The sequence below is a fragment of the Bipolaris oryzae genome, assembly GCF_000523455.1.
Source record: "Bipolaris oryzae ATCC 44560 unplaced genomic scaffold scaffold_46, whole genome shotgun sequence".
NCBI classification, from domain to species: domain Eukaryota; kingdom Fungi; phylum Ascomycota; class Dothideomycetes; order Pleosporales; family Pleosporaceae; genus Bipolaris; species Bipolaris oryzae.
The window spans coordinates 145448-165888 of record NW_006911322.1 but is presented as its reverse complement, the minus strand read 5'-3'; the positions used below and the strand labels follow the sequence as shown (position 1 = coordinate 165888).

The following is a 20441-nucleotide window of genomic DNA, read 5'->3' as shown; positions in this document are numbered from 1 at the left end:
TGGACTCCATGTGGCTCTTTCTCGGGTTCTACCCTGCACACGTACCTTGAATAGGGCGGGCAAAGGAGCGAGAAAGGGCGACGGAGCCGTAGCATGTTTCGGCGCCTACAACATTTTTGCGGCTATTTTGTCTAATGACAGCTTCGGAAGGCTTAGTAGGTGGTATGATTTCTTTATTGTTTGGACGCGCGTCGGCAGAAAAAGTACCGTTTCCATCCTAAGTCAAGGTGAAAAAACGAAAGGTCCCTTTTTTTTTGTTCGTGAACGGGCGGGACGGTCGGGAGGACGGGATGGCCAACAGACGATGTGGAGAGGGATCGTATTCCTACACTCCACTCCACTCCACTCCACCTTTTCCCTTGTGGCACCGAACGAATCAAATTCACCTTGTAAAGCGAGCCTGGTCGATAACATCTTTCACGTAACAAGTCAATCTAAAAAAAAGGACGCAGTGTCAAGATACGAGAGGAAGAAGGGCGGCGAATGTTTTGTTACGAGCCACCACCAAGAAAGAAAACAAGACGGGTAAAAACAAAAAAAAAGAGGGGAAAAGATCATTCGTGTATGTCTGGGCACCAAGGAAAAAACCTGGGCAAGGCTTAAAATTTATTTCATCTCTAAATATAGTTTCGCTTTGCCCTCCCCACCTCCCTCTTCTCAGGTAAGAGTGTTATACAGAAAGAACAAAGTGTGATAAGGTATGTAATATATATGAGATAAGCAAAATAAAAAACGCCCAATGATACTAAGAATCTGATTGATTGATTTGCTCGTTCAGAAATGCTAAGGTAGGACGGGGGGAGAAGCGGTTACTCTATCTAGATTATGTAAATGTCCTGTTCTAACTTGTTGACTATTGTTTCAGCGCGGGCTAGAGATTCCTTCTGCGCATCGCCTAGGATCATGGTGCCGATGGATTTGACATCGCCGAGTAGGGCTCTGACGGCCCTGAGTTGGAAGTTGATGAGGGCGCGGACGAGATGGTCCCACTCGAGCGCCGAGTTGATCTTGTAGTCCCCGAGGAGAAGTTGCTGCCAGCCGGATGTTGTCGGCTGTGAGGGCGACGACGAGGATGCCGCTGCTGCCGATGCCGCCGCTGCTGCTGCTGCTGCGAGACACTGGGTATCCATGTCCATGTCGGTCGTTGTGCCCGAGAGATGCGAGCCGGGTAGGCAGGCGAGCTGTGAGGGCGCCACCGTAGTAGCACCGCTGTGGTTATGGGTATGCGTATTGCTGTTGTTGTTGTTGTTGTTGTTGTTGTTGGCGTTTCGCAGACCCCCGTCTTCCATGCGGTACATTGTTACAATGCGGCTGCATGCTACGACTATACGCTCGCTCATGAAGACGAGGAGTATGAAGTTCTCGCGCTTGGCCATGCAATTGCTGCACTTGAGCATGCAGCGGCAAAGCTCAATGACTTCTTTTTGGTTGGCGACAATGGAGTCGAGACCTGCTCTGCTACCCGAACTACAGCTTGCTTCTAGTTTTTCCAGGGCGAAGATGACGTCGGCGAGGCATTGGCAGGTTTTCTCAAATGAACCCTGAGACCAGTACATTGAGGATGCGAGGGCGGTAATGTCGAGAGATTCCGTGTCGATGGGACCCATCTCAAATTGTGGGTCGTGTGATTGGCTGTTGGATAGTAGTTGTTGTTGTTGTTGTTGTGGGGTCTCATCTCTGGAGGCCGGGGGGGTAGGAAGCGCCTGGGGGGTGCCGATGTTGGACCGTACCATGGCGTCTGGGCTGTTGTAGTGTATGCTTGAAGAGCAGAACGGGAAGGGCAGGATGCTGCACGTGCAGAGATCGTCTCTTTGCTCGCTCATCTCTCGTTGGTCGTAGTCGGCGAGAAATGGTAGGCTAGATGTTGATGTTGTTGATGATGATGATGATGATGATGATGATGATAATGATGATGATGCTTCAGAGAGTTGGTGTGATGTGTAGTCTGCAATATGTGGGTCCCCTTTCTCACTGCCATCGTTTCTGTCTGTGTGGGCTGATGATATAGAGCCTCGTTGCTTGATATGATCTTCTCCCTCGTTTCCGCTGTCTTTGGGGCTCGGTGATGTCTGCGGTTGGGCAGATCTGTCTGATGATTGTGATTCCTGGCGTTTGGAGTTGACGTCCGTCTTCCATACTCGCTGGCTGCTTCTTTGCCTCACTGATGTGAAACTGCATGTCTTCTTGAGACGCCGGCATCGACTGCAGCTTTTTCCACTGACAGTGCATTTGACCTGTACAGGTTGTTGCACGCGTCAGTAAACCAGATAGTGAAAGCGTATGTTGCTTGAAGGGTAAGATGCAAGTCATGGTAGTCTTACCTTGTATGCTCTGCATCGGTCACAGGCTGAGTTCATTCCTGGGTTGAGGGATCCATATGGCCTCTCGACAAACTCTGCCTCCTTGGTAGGCGAGTTGCAGTGTAAAGTTCCGAACATGATGGGCGGGTGATCTTCTGTATCCGGTCTATCTTTTCCAAGTATGAATAGCGGTGAAGTGGGTTGCCAGCTCGGGTTTGTTTCTTTGATAGAATATGTACAAGTTGTAAAATCGGGGCATTGATGAATAAATGGGTGTGAATAATGGCACTACGACCAATGCCGAAATGGTACTAGTAGTGGTGGTGGTAGTCGCTGAATGAAACATTCATAAATATGTCGGACATTCGGGCTCGATAAGCAAGCCCGAGAGCCGCGTTACCAAAGATAGGCGGTTTGGAGGCCAGCGGATGCCTTGTTAGCCATTCCTTGGGAATTTGACGATCCAGTGCTTAGAGTGTTGGTGGCTGCTGACAGAAGGTGAGACCGAGTACAAGGTGGATCCCCCGCGCTTCAGATCCCAAGGCGGCTCTAGGGCCAAATGAATGTCGGTGGGCCTCGCTGGGCCTCCCCTGGGAGCCTTGAGGCGGTGGTTTGGCGTGCTACTGCGGCCCGTTTGGCTTCCTGGTCGCAACCTAACGCCATGGGTTTTCGTATCGCACGCAGGCTGTGGCGTTCAGGGCCCTAATCCTTGGCTAGTTCGCTACATTAGTCGGAAGGTTTGTAATGGCTTGCAGCCGCAGGCACAATGTCTTTTGCATGCTGCGAGCGAGCTAGCCAAGGCCGTCTGCGGTCGCAGGCTGGTGGCCATCGGCTTATCCCATTGTGCTTGTAGCTACATACGTACAGTACTTACGCACACTTTACCCGTAGGCTGACACGGTCCATCAGCGCAGACAGAGCCTACTACGGAGCGGGCACGGTACACCTAGATGCTAAGGTCGAGCCATTGCGGGGATTGCCAAAGTACTCGCAGGGCTGGCGAGTGGGACTTCCATGGGGTGCGTGCGTGGGTAGTGTTAGATGGATAGTATTAAGCATGCAAGTATGTACTTATTCAATTAGCTTGGAACAAGATGCAAGATAGGAGCAACTCGGCGCCTGAGATGGTGCCGAGTTGTCAGCATGGATGCTGTTCGGCGATCAAGGGTGAAGGGAGGAATGGCCGGGAGGTCTTGGATGCACGTGGGCGACGTGGGGGGGTGGATGCAGGTAGGTGGGTGCAGGTAGGTGGATACAGGTAAGTGCAGAGAATGGGTGCAAATGGGTGCAGGTGGGTGTAAGGGCCGGTGCAGGCTCGAAGGAGTGTGGCAGACACGCATTGCCAGGGTCTTCGGGAGGAAGCGGGAGGCCAATCGGGAAACGCAATGGAGGGGGCCAGAGAATTTGCTCAGCCAGAGCGATATACGTACGTAAGCAGGAACAGCACGTTCGGTCACCGTACGTACAATCCTCTCTCTCTACCACCCACACTGCCGCTCAGCACGTAAGCGGACACTTTGATTGTCTTGTATGCCTTGAATGCCTTGCGTTGTGACAAATGCGATACATGGCCGCCTGATTCAGCATTCAGCGCTCGGGCACGCTGCCACACAACCTCGCTCACTGCCGTCATTTTGGCTGCATTCTAGCTCGCTTCTAGTCGCTTCAAACAGCGCGAGACAGTCCCAACACAGCCTTGGCTGGTGGACCAAGACAAAGGAGCGGAATGTCGTGTTTGCCTCAAGTTGGAACGTGTACAAGAGTCGCAGGGATGGCGATGTTTTCACCGCGCTGGGTCATCCCAGCCAATGGCGATGAGACGAGCCAATACTGCTTGATAAATTACACCGCATGTCAAAGTATCTATATAGGCTATTGCGCACGTCTTTAGGCATATCTTTTAGTACCAAAATCTGGGCGTATGATCAAATCTGTTGGCACTCGGTGTAGGCTCACCCTTGGTTATCAAAACATGTCCCCATGACCTTGTAGTTTGGAGCCTTCTTGATGCTGGCCCCGTCAATCATGCGAGTCTCGTGGCGGTCTGCGTAAGTATGGTTGAGCAGCGCGGCATACTACAAAACACAACCTAACAGCTTGGCTGTCAAAGAAAAAGGATCAATAGAACTCCAGTTGTATCAGACACGTAATCAGGCGCTCCTACTAGCATATCCCTACATAGGAATAACAAGTTCATCCAACTCGGCTAAACCCTTTACCCCCCCCTGGCTCCCTTGCCGGTAAGCGAAACAGACGAGACGACGCAACAGTGAACAGAGCGTCAGCCATTTCAAGCGCCAAGCAAGCAGTCCCAAATCTGGATTAGCGCCGGATGTTGCGAACAAGGGCGGGGGGGCTGACTGTCGCTCCACCCTCCCTCGCGCTCATCATACTATCCCACTCCCCGTTCCGTTGCTTGTACACGGCTACACCTTGGCTACTGCACCACTTTGCGATACCATGCTAACCACTCCCGCACAACTCCCTAGCCCGGATGACGGCCAGGAAAACAACAACTCCAACAGCAGCAACGATGCGGCCAGCACAGACAAACGGAAACCAGTGCGGCGCGACCAAGAGAAACGACGTCAGCAAAACATAAAGGCACAGAAGAAATACCGTACGTTACCTGTCACTGCACTGCACTGCACTGCACCTCAGCATCTCACGCCTGAATCTCTCTCTACTCACCCACCAACATTTCTGACTTGCAAGCCCAGGTGACAAACTGAAGAGGCGCCTCGATCAACTCGAGACACTTGCCGCCACGGTCGCCGAGGGCGCTGCAACAACGGAGGCAACCACTCCTGATGCTGTCGTCATCGCAACTCCTGCGCCTTCAAGTGTATCGTCGAGAATATCATCAAGAAGCATCACAGCCGATGGCCAGATCATGTGCCATTACTTGGGACAAAGTCTCAGTAGTGAATATAGCAATGAATCTACTGCCTTCTCTGACCTCGACCTCTCCGCCTCCATCTTCTCAAACTCTCCCTCGGACCTCGCCCCTTGCGACACGGTTGGCTCCATCGAGATTTCCAACTGCAACCTAACTGTCGACCCTGCGTCGCGGTTGCATCCTTGGATTGATTATGTCGAGTGTGGCTGTGTCAGCCCCCACGTTCAGGCCAGCTCAGCAGTAGGCATCAGTGGATACCGCGATTTAAAAGCGTTGAACCCCGACTTGAGCCCATTCCCCGTCGACCCCGTCGACCACACTCTCAGTGTTGAGCGCATCTGCATTGTGCGCGCAGTCACGGCGAACCGCCTGCACCTTGGCATCACCGAGGAAATGCTCTGTCATGACGATGCTGAATCCCCCTTCTTCCGTCCTTTCCGCAACACCATCGGGGACTCTGGTATTGAGGGTGTCGTCAAGACCATGCAGTCCATTTTCAAGAGTCTGAAGCCCGATCTTAGGCCCATCAAGGAACAGATTGTGATTAGGCATCATCCCATTATCGATCTTCTCCCATTTCCTACCCTGAGAAAGAATCTGATTGCCAAACAAGACTGCTTCTACAACCAAGAGCTTTATTACGATCTGATTAGTGGATTAGTCTGCTGGGCAGGCGTTGGAAGGTCTGCAGAAAATTCTGCTCCCGGCAGTGCATCGACAATCACGCCTTGGGACGGCAGAAGCTGGGAGGCTAGGACTTGGTTCTTGCAAAAATACTGGACGGAACTTGGCGGTGAAGAAGGAGAATTAGTGCGACAGAGTGAATGGTGGCGAAGAATGAGGGGAGAGGATACTACTCTTTGGCTGGGGGCCTAGGTGGCGCTAGCCTTGTTTATTTTATAATGTTGCGAGTTTTTTTTCAACTTGATATTTTAGGTGTACACTTGGGTTTTGTATCAAATATGTTGTGGTTCGATTTGGACTTGGCGTTGAATGGGGGAGAGTCTGGCGTTCAAAGGCGAGAGATAGCAGATCAGATTCATATTCTATGTTCGTCGACTTGACTCTCGCCAGGCCTTTTTTGCCCAGAGGTTGGTTTTTTTCTTCCCTTCGATCTAACTCGACTAATATCTGTATCATTCACAGCATAAAAAAATCTGCGGCACAAGGCACTGCTCGAAGTGCAAAGGCTGATGCCTCTGAAAGTCTGCATATGCTGCAAAAGGTAAAAAAAAACACTTTCACCATTCACATTTTCAAAACAGAAGAAGAAGCGGAGATTTTAAGAAAAACCTGAAAAACTGACCATTGAACACACAGAGATCTAACTAATCCTCCCAAACCTAGCACCTGCGACATAAAAGAAAGAAAGAGAAAAAACAAAGTTTACAATTTCCATCGACTCAGGCCGATACCACATAAGCGACCGATTTCCCTTATTTCTAATGCTTATTGCATTTTTCCATCCATCCTTTGGCATTTCCCTAACATCGTGTCTAGATCCCCTGCATCATAACAAATCTAGTTGAACTTGACCTTGAAGCCCTTGGACTTGAGACTGGGCAGAGGAACAACCATGTCGTGGGCGGGCTTAACATCCAACTCGGTAGTCTCAAAGAGGTCGAAGTCGACGGCACCAGGACGGAACATGGTGGCGATGATGTAGTTGAGTTCGCAGTAGGCAAGGCTGTAAAAAAGAAATCCTCGGTTAGCTTTCTTTTGTCCTTTTGTGTGTTTGAGAGAAGGGAAGGAGGGAGGGAAAAAAAACTTACTTCATTCCGAGGCAGTGGCGGGAACCCTTGGAGAAGGGAATGTAGTTCTTCTTCATGGCGGGAGTGACGTTGCTGAGCCACCTGTCTGGGTTGAACTCGTGGGGGTTGGGGAAGATCTTGGGGTCTGTGTGCTGGAAGTAGGCGGACATGCCGACGGGGACACCGGCGGGGATGACCCACTCCTTGAACTGCAGGGGCTGGTTGGGGGAGACACGTGGGCGGCGGTGGATAGTACCGAAGCTGAGACTGTAGTGGGGGGTTAGCTTTCAATCATCCTCTCTGTGTGTGTACACTATGGGTTGCGGGTGGAAACGTACCGAAGACCTTCCTTGAGAACGGCTTGGAGGTACTCAGCCTTTTCAATCTCGGCCCAAGAAGGCTTCTTGTGGGGGTATCCCTCCATGATGGGCTTGAGCTCTTCGGTCAGACGGCGGTGGATCTCGGGGTTGGACTTGATGTAGTAGACAAGGAAACACATGGTACCAGCGGTGGTCATGGTGCCGGAGCCAATGAGGACCTGAGCCTCGCGGAGGAGACGCTCATCGGAAAGTTCGGAGGCGGGGAGATCGCTGTTGACAAGGTGACGGAAGAGGGTAGGGCGGCCAAGAAGCGAGGTGTCCTTGGTGGGCTGGGCACCCTTCTCACGCTTGGTGTCCTTGATGCTGTCATAGCACATCTGCCAATAGTTAGCATGGCTGCAATATTCGGAGTTGTGGTTGGGGGCGAGTTTATCATACCATTCGGAAGGTGTTCCAGTTCTGCGCACCGGGGTCAATGACAGCGAGGACAGACTCAGGGATAAGACGGATGAGGCTATACTGATTAGCACATGTAGGGTTTTGTGGGTGGCGGGATGTTTCTTACTGAATGAGCCAAGGAAGACCCATGAAGAGAGGGAGAGTAACGACACCGCTGTGGAAGAGATCGAACCAGCTGGGAGTGAAGTCGGGGGTGGAGGTGAAGTGGGGTGGCTCATCGATGCAGAGAGCACTGATGATATCTCCAGAGTAGGCAGTGAAGGCGTGGTCGAGCCTGACGACCTTGCCAGTGCCCTTGAACTCTTCGAAACGCTTGACAACGAGTTCCTCGGTGAGATCGGCGACCATGGGCTCCAGCCTGTTGATGCCAGCGCGGGAGAAGTAAGGGTCGAGAGGCTTTCTCCTCTTGCGGTGAAGCTCGTGGGCCACAGTGGCCAAGTGGGAGCCCTCGAAGTCGACGACACCGTTGACGAAACCCTCATAACGGTCGCTGGGGCGGACAGAGCCAGAGACGTAGAGCTCATCGTAGTAGTCGGGGTCGCGGATGGACAGCTCGTGGGGGTTGATCCTTACAATCGGGCCTAGGCATTGACGTTAGACTTTGTGTAATTTGCGGTATACCGAGGATCCGGGGTATCGGGAAACACTGTGGTGCTACATACCATACTTTGCGTGCATCTCCTCAATCTTGTGGAAATACTGTCCCTTGTGGATAACATCGTAGTACAGCTCGTACCAGAAGGTTGCTGCAGCGATCTTGGGACCTGGGAACTTGGAGATGGGAGACAGATAAAGGCGGTAGATGACCAGGCCAATAGCATAGGCTGCGCTGAGGCCTGCGATGGCGATTCCAGCGCTGAGAAGGGTATTCTCAGGCAGGAGATCAAGGTACTTTTCCAACTGTAGAGAAGACATGGCGAATATGAGAAGGAAGAAGAGAAGGTGAGAGACGCTCTTGTGTGGATGGTTTAACAAATTCTGTTGGCTGAGGGCTTGATGATCTATAAGTGAGTCGCAGCGATGTAGCAGACAAGGCAAAAAGATGCCATTGATACCAATAGTCTGATTGAAACTGCACCGTCTCACCGGCGGGCTAGTGTTCTGGGATACGGTAGTTACCCAAAGCTGACCAAAATCGGGATTTTCGCCCAATTAGGCCACTTCCCATTCAGGACCACCAACAGTCTAGGCCCACACAACGCGAAGCGGAATTTCACCGGCTTCCAATTTCCATTCTATCCTGCTGTCTGGCGGGGTTCTCTGCGCGACAGCTTGTTGGGGCTGTCGCTGGTCGGAGTTTACGCTTTCGGTAGCTGATTGCTGTGAAACGCACTCCCACCCCACCAGGTGCCTGCGTGTGCTCGCACACTAAGCGCTGCACAACAATGTGTAGCACTTACAAGGATATCTATTTAAAAGAACTAGTTGACCTCCAAAGTTTATATCGCATCACCATCGAACCACCGTTCATAAGCCACCATCGTCGCCCATCCAAAGCAATCCGTATGTTGACTACCATTCCTCAAGCGGAATCAAAGTTTACAAGCGATCTCACATTCATTGTTGTCATTAATCTTGTCTTGTTGAGCTTGTATCCTTTGGTCTACTACAGCCTCTCTTCCACCTCTCCCATCTCCACCTACAGGCCTCAACTCTTCACCGGTAACACTACAGTTGTTCGAGTTTAAAAGACAAAATGGCCCCTTCATACGACCAACCCTACTCCGTCCTCCTCGACAGGAACATCTACGACCCAGACAACCTCTGCGAAGGTATCGATCTCAGGCGCCACCATGCTGCCGATCTTGAGGATGTCGGTGCTTTCAGGTGTCAGGAAGACTGGCGCCGCTTGGTTGGACCTCTCGAGAGGCCCTTCCGAGGTGGCCTTGGCCCACAGTTCAGCTTCATCACTGTTGCTGTGCCCAACTGCATTCCCGAGCGAATGGAGATTACTAGTTATGCTCTCGAGTTTGGCTTCATCCACGACGATGTCATCGACGAGCACATCGAGGATGCCGACTTGAGCGACATGGAGGAGGGTTTGGAGCAGGGAGCCAAGACTGGCAGCATCGACGAGCGAGGTGCCTCTGGCAAGCGTGTCATCGCTGCTCAAATTATGCGCGAGATGATGGCCATTGACCCTGAGAGGGCCATGGTTGTCGCTAAGAGCTGGGCTGCTGGTGTTCAACATTCTGCCAGGCGAGAGGAATTGACCAACTTCCAGACTCTTGATGAGTACATCCCCTACAGGAGTCTCGATGTCGGATACATGCTCTGGCACGGCCTGGTCACCTTCGGGTGCGCCATCACCATCCCCCCTGAGGAGGAAGCACTTTGCACCGAGTTTCTCACTCCAGCCCTGTGTGCTGCTTCGCTCGTCAACGATCTGTTCTCCTTCGAGAAGGAGAAGAATGACGCCAACATCCAAAACGCTGTCTACATTGTCATGAAGGAGCACAACTGTGACGAAGCAGAAGGCCGAGAGCGCCTCAAGGCCCGTATCCGACAAGAGATGGCCAAGTTTGTCCAGATTGTCAAGGACACCAAGACACGAACTGACATCTCCGACGACACCAAGCGATACATCGACGTCATGCAGTACACTCTTTCCGGCAACGTTGTTTGGAGTGCTCAGTGCCCACGATACAACCTGAAGGCCGAGTGGAATGAGCTCCAGATGCTGCGAGCCAAGCATGGTGTAGCCAAGTACCCAGCAACCTTCCCACCAGCCGATGGCTCCATGGACCACATCTGGAAGAAGGGTTCGACACAGGGCGAGGCAAAGGGTGAGAAGAGGAAAAGGCACAGTGCAAACGGCACCAACGGAGTGAACGGCACCAACGGTGTCAAGAAGCCAACCATCTCGAGAGTTGGCATCGATTCACTCCAACTGAACGAGGTAGTATCGCTAGCTCTTAGCACCGACCTCCCTAACTTGACCACTGATGTAAGTTCTCCATGACATCTTATCAGAAAATTGACGCCTCCACAAAGACTGTAGCTAACAATGCACCTCAGGTCGTTCTTCAACCCTACACCTATATCACCTCAATGCCCTCAAAGGGTTTCCGCGACCAAGCCGTTGACTCCATCAACAAGTGGCTCAAGACCCCTGCCAAAGCAACTCAAAAGATTAAGGAGATCATCAACATGCTACACACTGCATCCCTCATGTTAGTCCTTCCATCCCAACATCCCAAAAATGAACTATTTTCTAACCTCATCTCTAGGCTTGACGATCTTGAGGACAACTCACCCCTCCGCCGTGGCAAGCCCTCAACTCACAACGTCTATGGCGCCTCGCAAACCATCAACAGCGCAACCTACCAATTCACACACGCCACCGCTCTGGCCGCCGGTCTCAGCAACCCCGACTGCCTCCGCATCTTCAACGAGGAAATCAACGAGCTCTACGTCGGTCAGAGCTACGACCTCTACTGGACCCACAACATCATCTGCCCGACCTTCGGCGAGTACCTCAGGATGGTCGACATGAAGACCGGTGGTCTCTTCCGCATGCTGACCCGCCTCATGACCGCCGAGTCACCGCTCAACGGCCAAATCTCCGACTCGGAGCTCAACCCCCTCGGCTGCCTCATCGGCCGCTTCTTCCAGATCCGCGACGACTACCAGAACCTTGTCTCTGCCGAGTATGCGCAGCAAAAGGGTTTCGCCGAGGACCTCGACGAGGGCAAGTACTCCTTCACTCTTATCCACTGCATCCGCGCCCTTGAGGCCGACCCTTCGCTCGCCGGTGAGCAGATGCAGCTCCGTGCGCTGCTCATGAAGAGGCGCGTCGAGGGTAAGCTTACCAACGAGGCTAAGCGCGAGATCCTGGATACCATGAAGAAGACGCAGAGTCTCGAGTACACGCTTGAGGTGCTCCGTGAGCTTCACACTAAGCTGGACAATGAGGTTGGTCGTTTGGAGAAGAAGTTTGGCGATGACAACTTTGCGCTGAGACTGATGATGGAGATGCTTAAGGTATAAGGTGTTGTGGACGGTATAATGAGGTGATCGAGCAAGCGGGATGGCAAATTGGCAAGATTTCCTTGTTTTTGTACGTGTTGTTGGTTGTTGTTGTTTTTAGCTTCGTTGTTCAGAATGTTGCTCCTGCCGCCCGATATTAGACAGATCCAGTGTTAAACAGCTGGTAGGCGTTTGGACGTGTGTTTGTCGACTTTAGGATTGAGTTTTAAATGCATCGCTATTTAAAGAACTTTATTTCTTCTACCTGCGAACTTCTGCTTGATTGAATTTTCTAGTTTCTTAGGGAAGAACATACCTATCACGATGTTTTGAGCTGACGCCTAGGTAGGTCAACTCTAGTGCATCTATGGGATATCCGTTCGGCTAAAGAAGCTATAATTACGTTGATAGAATATCTGCTCCTATCCTAACTTTAGGTAACTCCTCAAAGATTCGCCTTGATTCACTTTGATATATTGTACATATTTGCGAAAATGCTCCATAGCGTTCTCTTCCCTTTTTTGGTTTCTATATTAATTGGTAGGAAGATGTCAGATTTGAAACGTATAACAAGTAATCACTACATTGTGATCGTATGGTTTTTGGAGAAATATTATTTTAAGAGGAGAGTGGTGCTATTGTTAAGTAAAAGAAAAAAAATACGAAGAAGAATTCTGATGAGCAATCATCCGTAACAATGATCAGCACAAAAGACAGGATGACATACAGCTTCATTTGAGCGTCCAATAATTAATTGCAGGATTCTAGATTTGATTAGAGGTTAATATAGTAGGATCAGAGCACTTTTTTTGTAATAAGTTTGAGCTATTTTGTTATCTTAGTATAACCGTGAACGTTTACAATTGCAATCTCTAAATACGGATCTTCTTAAACGCATACCAAGAGCATAGTTCGATCTTCACCCTACAAAATAGAAGACGACTCTTGACCCATTGCTACCGCCATAGCCAAATGATACATGACATGACAAACTTTTGTTCCTACTTGGGGGAAACTCACTTGCGCATAGTCCGATTTTCAGAACCTTACTCATCTTTCTTATTCGCCATGGAGATGTTAGCAACATTTCCAGAGTGGAAAGTATTTAACATTTACTACGGATTGATTAGGGGTGCCATGCCGAGCCTACGAAGCCCTAAGCATAAATATACCAGGGATAGAAAGACTTATATCCAAAAATCGTACTAGTAAATAGGATGAGGCTGCGCAAAAGGAGTACAAGTAAAAAGCAACGTGAGGTAGAGATTGGATCAAAAAATTAATCTGTTCATGACTATCGCTCTTGTAACCCTATTGTCATTCTTCGAGGCCACAAAATACAGTCGTGCTATCCATAGAACGGATCGTTCGAAGATACAGCGAGATTAGCTTCGGGGGCCTGACCGATCCTAGCGGGGGTGCCTAAACCCTTGACCTATGGTAGTACACTGCCAACTTTTGGCCCCCGTCGCATTCGCACTTACACATGGGGCTATGTTGCGTACAATATCGCTCTCAGCCCCCTAAAGTTCGTTGGGTCATTCAAGAGCAACTGCTGTTGTTCTTCACAATCATTTTTGTCAAAATGACATCTTCAAACGGTTATGAACGGCCTCCATACCATGATGAGTCCCTCCAACCAAGCGCATCACTAAGAACGATTTCGCCACTCTACAATACTTCCGGGCAGGAAAAGGCACACAGTGCCTCGAAATATGATGTGAGCGCAGAGGCGTTGCTAAACGCCGCACCTGCAAAAGAGCAGACTACTGTAAAATATAGCGAACAACAACCGAACAACTCCGGAAAGCTACACCTCAGAGACTGGTATTGGGAATTTATTGCTGCAATCTTCAGTACCGCATGCGTTATTGCAGTCATCGTTGTTCTAAGGAAGTATGAAGGAAAATCACTATCTAGTTGGCGCTTCTATCACGACATCACGCTCAACACACTGGTTGCCCTGCTCTCGACCCTTTCCAGGACTGCACTCATAGTCCCAGTTGCATCATGCATCAGCCAGCTCAAATGGATACATCTAGTAAGCTCACCTCGGCCTTTACATGAGTATCAGATTCTCGACGAAGCTAGTCGTGGGCCGTGGGGCTCGCTGACACTTATTTTCGCCCTCCATTTCAAAACCAAACTGGCTACGTGGGGTGCCCTTATCACCATTGTATCCCTTACCATGGGTCCACTGTCGCAACAGCTACTTTCGTATCCTTCAAGAGAGCATTTCGAGAGATCCGGGGCTACCTTTTACCGAAATCAAGTTTATGACACTGGCGCGGGATGGGGTGTAACTGGTGCATCTGGTATGATATCCGCAGTAGACCATCAAAATCAATACTACTTGCTAATTTGATATTTAGCAAGAACGATGGATCCTAAGATGCAAGGCGCCATTCTAAACGGTCTATACAATCTCAGCGCGCCTATCCAAGTCCAGTGCCAGACTGGTAACTGTCGGTGGGAGGAATTCACAACTTTGGCCGTGACGAGCGAGTGTAGAAACGTCACATCAAGCAGCAAAATAAATTGTCAAGTTGCTCGGGGCACTAGAAGCTGCAACTATACGACACCATCTGACTTCTTCATTTCATCTTATACATCCTTTTCATCGGGCGGTGGCAGTTCAACTGGGTTCAACAGCACCGCCCGTCCACCCCAAACAACCAGCCAACTTGGCGAAGTACTCAATAGCACCTTATTGGAATTCGCCGCCGCAAAGACGTCGCGGCCGTTTAGCGATGAAAAGCCCGAAATTACCGAATGCAGCATGCGTTGGGTTGCTCGCCTTGTTCAAAACACTACCTTTTCAAATGGTACCTTTCATCCTGGCATCGCTAAAGACTACGAGCTCATCGGCGTTGAAAACCCTTTCAACAAAAACCCCTGGGTTACCTTCAACGTCTCCGACGAAAATGATACATTTCCCGGGAACAACAGCTTCAGCGTTCTTCCAACCGACAACTCTAGACTTATGGGATTTCTTAACATGGTGTTTTCCTCTTCAAAGAAAGACACTTTCGGCCTAGTTCTGGAAAATGTTACAGACTTTACGCAGACTATGGAAAGCATGAGCAATAGTATTACATATACTCTTGGTCAAAGTCGAACCGGTATGGAATTAGCAGGCGAGGCAATCACATTCGAACAGTATGTGTATGTCAACTGGGGATGGATCATCTTACCCATCGTTGAGGTGGCAATGGGAATTGCCTTTCTTTTTGCTACATTGCTGCAGAGCTGGAGGAAAGGGGTAGTGGCATGGAAAGGCTCGGCTATCATACCTCTTGTTACGGAAATGGAGGGCTGGCGTAGTGGGGAGTATAGAGCAGGGTCTGCTCGGGAAGCCGATAAGATAGCGAGGGGAATGACAGGCTTGCTGGAGAGTAAGGAGGATGGTGGTCAGATATTCCGACGCGTATAATAGTGTCGGTTTTGTTACTAGAAAAAATACAGCAAGGCAATGATGAGCAGCAACACATCACATATGCGCGTTGAATGCCAATTGTGAAACTAGTCGTTTCCCACATAGCCCATACCTTTTCTCCACCATTCCCAGACGCCTAAGTTCTCCATCTTTGCTCCAAAATCCTTCACGCTTTCCACCTCTTCTAGTTTCCCGTACGTAATGCCACTCTCTGGTTCCTTTCCACCGGTTTCGTTTTCGGCAGGCTTCTTGACTAGTTGGAAATCTTTATAGCGTAATCTTTGGACATTGGCAACCCAGTCTCTCACGCCAGTCTCTGCGCCTTGACAGTACATGATGCCAGGGCAGCCGCCACTGCGCAGTAAAGCGTATACATTGCAATTCGACGCTGCCGCTTTGAGTTTGGCAACTTTCTTGCGTGAAGTAATGTGGTGCGTTCGAATCAGCGCGTTGTACAGCTGATGAGACATTCCATTGATCTGAATCGTCCAAAAGTCAAGGATGGCATGTATGAGGCTGAGTGTCATCGACCTGAGGCACTGTACACACGTGCAAATACGATGGCGCACGTGACGTCACTAGCGCCAAATGATTTTCCAAGAGCGCGGAAACGCTATGACGTGCAGGCAAGACTCAAGCAAAAGATTTGATCAACGACCGTATGGATCGATTCCGCATACATATTGACTCCACCGGAAAGTTATGAAGACAACTCTGATACAGAGAGTTGTCGCCCCATCGCCGTCGGTTTTGAGCTTCCTACGAGCCCAGGTCAATAATGTCTTCGCATCGCCTATTGCGCAATGCGCCCACACCACTCGGCAATGTCGCGGTTATGCTATCGGCAGTCAGATAGGCAGGAGCCCGGGAAAATGTTTGTTTGGAAGAGTTATGAGTCACTTGCAGAAGGGAGACTTTTCTGGCGGCAGAAGATTCGTTTCCTCTAGGTGTCTAATCGAATCCAACGTATCCCCTCCGCCTCAAGACCGTTCGCTTGTTCTCCGGCACACCCGGCACACCTCATTGCAGCATGTCGATTGCTTCAACTACCGGGCATTTTCCACAACTTGCGCCAACAATGGATGGAACATTTTCAACAGTGCAAAGATGCGAAAGCTGGCGCAGTTGCAACCGCCGCCTCCACCACCGGACGACTCGTCCTCTGGTTCTTCGGGATTCGGAAGTAGTCTGGGACGCATAATGCGACCAACTAACGAGCTGAAAATGCGCTGCACGGAATTGGACGAGCACGGCAACGTCACGCTTGTTAGTGGAGAGTTTAAGAAGAGCGAACTGATCGCAAAGGTATGTAAAGTGCACGGCATATCAACATACCATAGCTGACGACCCGTAATAGTACGGTCTTCTTCCACGCGACCTTCGCAAAATCGACTCATCGCTCCTTCCACATATCCTAGTTCGGCCATCTGCGATTCTCATAAACCTACTCAATCTCCGCGTATTGCTGAAGCACAATCGGGTCCTCGTGTTTGACGCGTATGGCACTACAGATTCGAAATCGCAGTCGGTCTTCATGTACGATCTCGACCTACGACTCCGTCAAAAAGAATCGACCCTCAACGGCACCCTTCCATACGAGTTTCGTGCATTAGAAGCCGTCCTGATCAGTGTAACCTTGAGCTTGGAAAAGGAGTTCGAAGGAGTCAGCGAACCAGTTGTCAGAGTTCTTAGGGAACTCGAGGAGGATATTGACCGAGACAAGCTCAGATACCTGCTGATTTACAGCAAGAAGCTGGGTAGTTTTGAGCAAAAAGCACGATTGGTTAGGAACGCACTGGAAGAATTACTCGAGGCGGATGACGATCTAAGCGCTATGTATTTGACTGAAAAGGCAGAGGGAAAGGTGCGACAAGACGACGATCACACTGAAGTCGAGATGCTCCTGGAATCGTACCATAAGGTCGCCGATGAAATCGTACAGGCAGCCGAGAACTTGGTTTCGAGTATCAGGAACACAGAAGAAATGTATGGAACACTTCCCTTTTCTCCCAGTTTCTTCTTAGTATACTGACAGTACTGTACAGTGTCAAAGCCATTCTCGACGCCAACCGCAACTCGCTCATGCTTCTCGACCTCAAATTCTCCATTCTCACCCTCGCAATCACCGCCGGTACCTTTGTCGCAGCCCTCTACGGCATGAATCTCAAGAACTTTATCGAAGAATCAGATTACGGCTTCTACGGCATCAGCGCTTGGTGCTCCGTGTTTGGCGCTCTCGTCGCAGTTTACGGGTTGCTTCGCCTGCGCAAGGTCCAGAGAGTCAGCATGTACGGACATGGTCCTGGTGCGCTTGTTACTCGGGAGCCGACGAGACCAGTAGTAGCTGCGGGAGGAGGTGGATGGGGTCTTGGAGCTTGGGGCGGAGGCAGCAGGAATGGTGTCAGCAGGGGAGACAGTATTATGCCTACTGCAGCGGACCTAAGTGGTATGCCCAAGCGAATGGATACGTTTGCCAGTGTCCTAGAAAGAGAGAGGGCAATGGCACGGAAGATTGCAAAGGGTGATGCCAGAGGAGATGACGCGAAGAGAGTTTGATTTGGGCTTTTTTTTCCCTTCCTTTTCTCCCAACTCTTTGGAGGATTTGTTTCAAAATTCCCGTTCTTTTTGTTACATCTCTGCTCAGATATCCCTCCTCATCTGTTTACGCTACATGTACGATTATTCCCGGGGATCTTGGTCGCATAGCGTTGGCGTTTGGGAATACATCTTAGACTAGACACGTTGATATCATTATTGTACGAGTACATGTACGTATTCTAATTTTACTTGAACTAGACCTACGCGCCAACAGTCCGATCCATATCTTTTGCTCCCCCATATCCCTGCTCCCGCCTCTGCTTCGCTGCGCCCTCGTCATCATCAGCCAGTGCCTCTGTTCCTCCAAAGCCCGTATCTGCCTTTGCATTACCACTTGACGTCGTGGTCTTGCCGCCCATGCCGCCCTCTTGGATGCTTTGGCCGTAGCGGATCTTGTCTGCAGGCGTGATGCCATGTGTGTTTGGGGCGCCAGGGTCTGCTGTCTTTGCGTGGACTGATGTGCCTTCTGAAGAGTCTGTGGGAAGGGATAGGGTAAGCGACGTACATTAGGGAAAATAGGGGGAACATACTGCTCAATTGGCCGTACTTCTTGTCATGTGGTTCGGCATATGTGTGGACGCCTTCGTATTGGGTTTGCTCGCCGCCAACCTCAGTGTCGATGAGCTTGTCTGACATGATGATAGATGGAGTATGTTTGAGTGAATATGAGAAGGCACGAGTATGGCAGTTGATTCTGAGGGTATGTGTGGTATGTAGTGTAGTTGAAGCTCGAGAGCTCGAGATGTTTGGGTAGGTTCGATAATAGCTTATGACGTAACTACCAAACGCCGGTACGCGAAACGCGCTCAACAACGCCAGAACACCTCACGCTAAGTCTGCCTATGCCTGATTCTTATTCTAGTTATTTTGATGATGATACCCGGCGATATTGCCCCTCTATTATGCGGAATCGAAGTCCAAGCCCATGGAATAGCTGCGGTGATTGTTAGTCTCATACACACATTGCCAATGTCTCCAGTCTTCACATACCTTTCGTACAGCCTCATATACTTTGCAACAAACGCCTCGAGATGGAATATATGCTTAGCGCCCATCTTACACCTATGCTCATAGAAGGCCGCCCATTTGATGACTTCTGGCTTCAGCGCGTCGTCCGTTTTTGGTATGAGTTTCCACGTGAGCGTTTTGATGATAGTCGTCGGGTCGATGCAGTGTGATAGAAGATCGTAGAGGGAAGCGCGAACCTGAAGGAGCCGTTGGGGAGAGCGCTCTTCGACAATTTGGCGGGCGATCTGCTCGATGAGCGCTTCCCAATCGGGAGGGGGAATGTGCGTCTGATCTGTAATCTTCTCGCTAGTTGCGTGTCAGTTACAGCTGAGTATGTAGAGACAATATAATGGCGTACTTTTGTGCATGCACTGCTTCGAACATCAAGAGAGCCTTTCGCAGGTTGCGCCCGCTGTCTTTCGCTATTCTCTGGTGTAAGCTTTCAACATCCTTCCATCCCTCCTTCTTTCCCACTTTGCTCAACACATCGCAGATCTCAGCCTCGGTAGGCGCCGCAACTCTGACAAGCAGCGTTCTACTTCTGATAGGGGCAATGATGTTACTCGTCGAATTTGCCAACAGGATCAATCGCAAGTTGGGACTGTATTTCTCCATGGTCCGCCTCAATGCTGCCTGGGCATCTCTACTCAGATGGTCGGCTTCGTTGATAACGACAACCTTGAAGCGCTGCTTTGCGCCCAAATCGACTTGCTGCGTCTGTGCGACCTCCTTGAGCAAGTCCTGTACCACTACTCTGTCATAGTTTCCAACATCTGAAGGCGTAATCTCGAGGTGATATACTGAGGCGACAATGTTAAATTCGAGCTTGCGGTTGGTCGTGGTCTGGAAGACACGCGCATCAATTTTGATCTTTTCGACACCGGGGCCATAGAGTTCTTTGAGGGTTGCGACGATACGCGTCTTCTTGCCTGCTCCAGAAGGGCCGTATACGAGGAGATGGGGGAAGTCACCGCTTTGTGCCTGTAGTGTGATGCGTTAGGCCCAGCCCGTATGCGAAGTACTCTCTTGGATTCCTTACCAGAGCTCGTAGGCGATCTGAAAGCTCAGGATGATAGCTGAGCGCTTCAAGGTTACGCGGCCGATGCTTGTCTACTAAAAGTGCCATTGCGTGATTGTGGTCTGTGGATGTCTTGGTGGGAATGTAAAAGTTGGCGCAGCGTGCACTGGGCAGACGCGTCGACGCGTAAAGTGGTCAATGGCTTGGCATCCAAGTGCAACCACAGCCATAGCCCGCCCGTCGTGTCACCAGCTCAGTTTGCTAAGCTTCTCGGCGATCAGAAGTCAAGGGCCTTGGCTCTCAGTATGTAAACCTGTACATAATACACTCGACCCTCTCTCCTCATCACCCTGTACCTAGCGTTTTAGTATAACAAGCGCAGGACCGGACCGACCCCACCAGCCCCGCGACACCAATCCTTACATCCAAGACATTTCCCTCACCAATCTGCATCTGGCTGAAACCGATGTTCCTCTTCCTCTTTACATCGTTACATGCAGCGATGTTTGCGACTAGGTAATTAGTACAAAGGCTAGTGCCAGCTTCAGCAATGGTCACACCAACTCCCATGTCAATACGGCGCGAGTTGCAATAATAGTCATTGACTAGGATTCAGATTATATGATGCATCTATGTCTTTCAAAGTTGTAATAAACATATAAATCACAAACTGCAATCCCACG

The 20441-nt window shown here is 50.3% G+C and overlaps 9 protein-coding genes across 9 annotated transcripts; 4 read left to right on the top strand and 5 right to left on the bottom strand.

Moving 5' to 3' along the window:
* Positions 1-818: 818 nt before the first annotated feature.
* Positions 819-2438, bottom strand: COCMIDRAFT_92540 (uncharacterized protein; the record flags this gene model as incomplete). Its single annotated transcript, XM_007688746.1, has 2 exons — positions 819-2234; positions 2322-2438. The coding sequence occupies 2 exons, from the start codon at positions 2436-2438 to the stop codon at positions 819-821; spliced, it is 1533 nt and encodes a 510-aa protein (XP_007686936.1).
* Positions 2439-4829: 2391 nt separating this feature from the next.
* On the top strand, positions 4830-6054 carry COCMIDRAFT_65946 (uncharacterized protein; the record flags this gene model as incomplete). The annotated part of the gene is made up of 2 exons (XM_007688745.1): positions 4830-4920; positions 5021-6054. Coding segments are annotated over 2 exons (1125 nt in total), but the record flags the coding sequence as incomplete, so codon positions are not given.
* Positions 6055-6720: 666 nt separating this feature from the next.
* Positions 6721-8644, bottom strand: COCMIDRAFT_92413 (uncharacterized protein; the record flags this gene model as incomplete). The annotated part of the gene is made up of 6 exons (XM_007688744.1): positions 6721-6886; positions 6972-7217; positions 7289-7647; positions 7709-7784; positions 7836-8310; positions 8392-8644. 6 exons carry the CDS (start codon positions 8642-8644, stop codon positions 6721-6723), a joined length of 1575 nt encoding a protein of 524 aa, XP_007686934.1.
* Positions 8645-9425: 781 nt separating this feature from the next.
* Positions 9426-11719, top strand: COCMIDRAFT_4383 (uncharacterized protein; the record flags this gene model as incomplete). Its single annotated transcript, XM_007688688.1, has 3 exons — positions 9426-10676; positions 10748-10902; positions 10960-11719. 3 exons carry the CDS (start codon positions 9426-9428, stop codon positions 11717-11719), a joined length of 2166 nt encoding a protein of 721 aa, XP_007686878.1.
* Positions 11720-13283: 1564 nt separating this feature from the next.
* Positions 13284-15131, top strand: COCMIDRAFT_35835 (uncharacterized protein; the record flags this gene model as incomplete). The annotated part of the gene is made up of 2 exons (XM_007688710.1): positions 13284-14013; positions 14071-15131. 2 exons carry the CDS (start codon positions 13284-13286, stop codon positions 15129-15131), a joined length of 1791 nt encoding a protein of 596 aa, XP_007686900.1.
* An 89-nt stretch (positions 15132-15220) lies between these two features.
* Positions 15221-15604, bottom strand: COCMIDRAFT_92464 (uncharacterized protein; the record flags this gene model as incomplete). The annotated part of the gene is made up of 1 exon (XM_007688743.1): positions 15221-15604. The coding sequence occupies one exon, from the start codon at positions 15602-15604 to the stop codon at positions 15221-15223; it is 384 nt and encodes a 127-aa protein (XP_007686933.1).
* A 637-nt stretch (positions 15605-16241) lies between these two features.
* Positions 16242-17690, top strand: COCMIDRAFT_4380 (uncharacterized protein; the record flags this gene model as incomplete). The annotated part of the gene is made up of 3 exons (XM_007688687.1): positions 16242-16439; positions 16492-17120; positions 17180-17690. The coding sequence occupies 3 exons, from the start codon at positions 16242-16244 to the stop codon at positions 17688-17690; spliced, it is 1338 nt and encodes a 445-aa protein (XP_007686877.1).
* Positions 17691-17932: 242 nt separating this feature from the next.
* COCMIDRAFT_35832 (uncharacterized protein) lies at positions 17933-18368 on the bottom strand (the record flags this gene model as incomplete). The annotated part of the gene is made up of 2 exons (XM_007688709.1): positions 17933-18207; positions 18263-18368. The coding sequence occupies 2 exons, from the start codon at positions 18366-18368 to the stop codon at positions 17933-17935; spliced, it is 381 nt and encodes a 126-aa protein (XP_007686899.1).
* Positions 18369-18632: 264 nt separating this feature from the next.
* Positions 18633-19866, bottom strand: COCMIDRAFT_25430 (uncharacterized protein; the record flags this gene model as incomplete). The annotated part of the gene is made up of 4 exons (XM_007688696.1): positions 18633-18666; positions 18723-19046; positions 19099-19721; positions 19780-19866. The coding sequence occupies 4 exons, from the start codon at positions 19864-19866 to the stop codon at positions 18633-18635; spliced, it is 1068 nt and encodes a 355-aa protein (XP_007686886.1).
* Between the last annotated feature and the right edge of the window lie 575 nt (positions 19867-20441).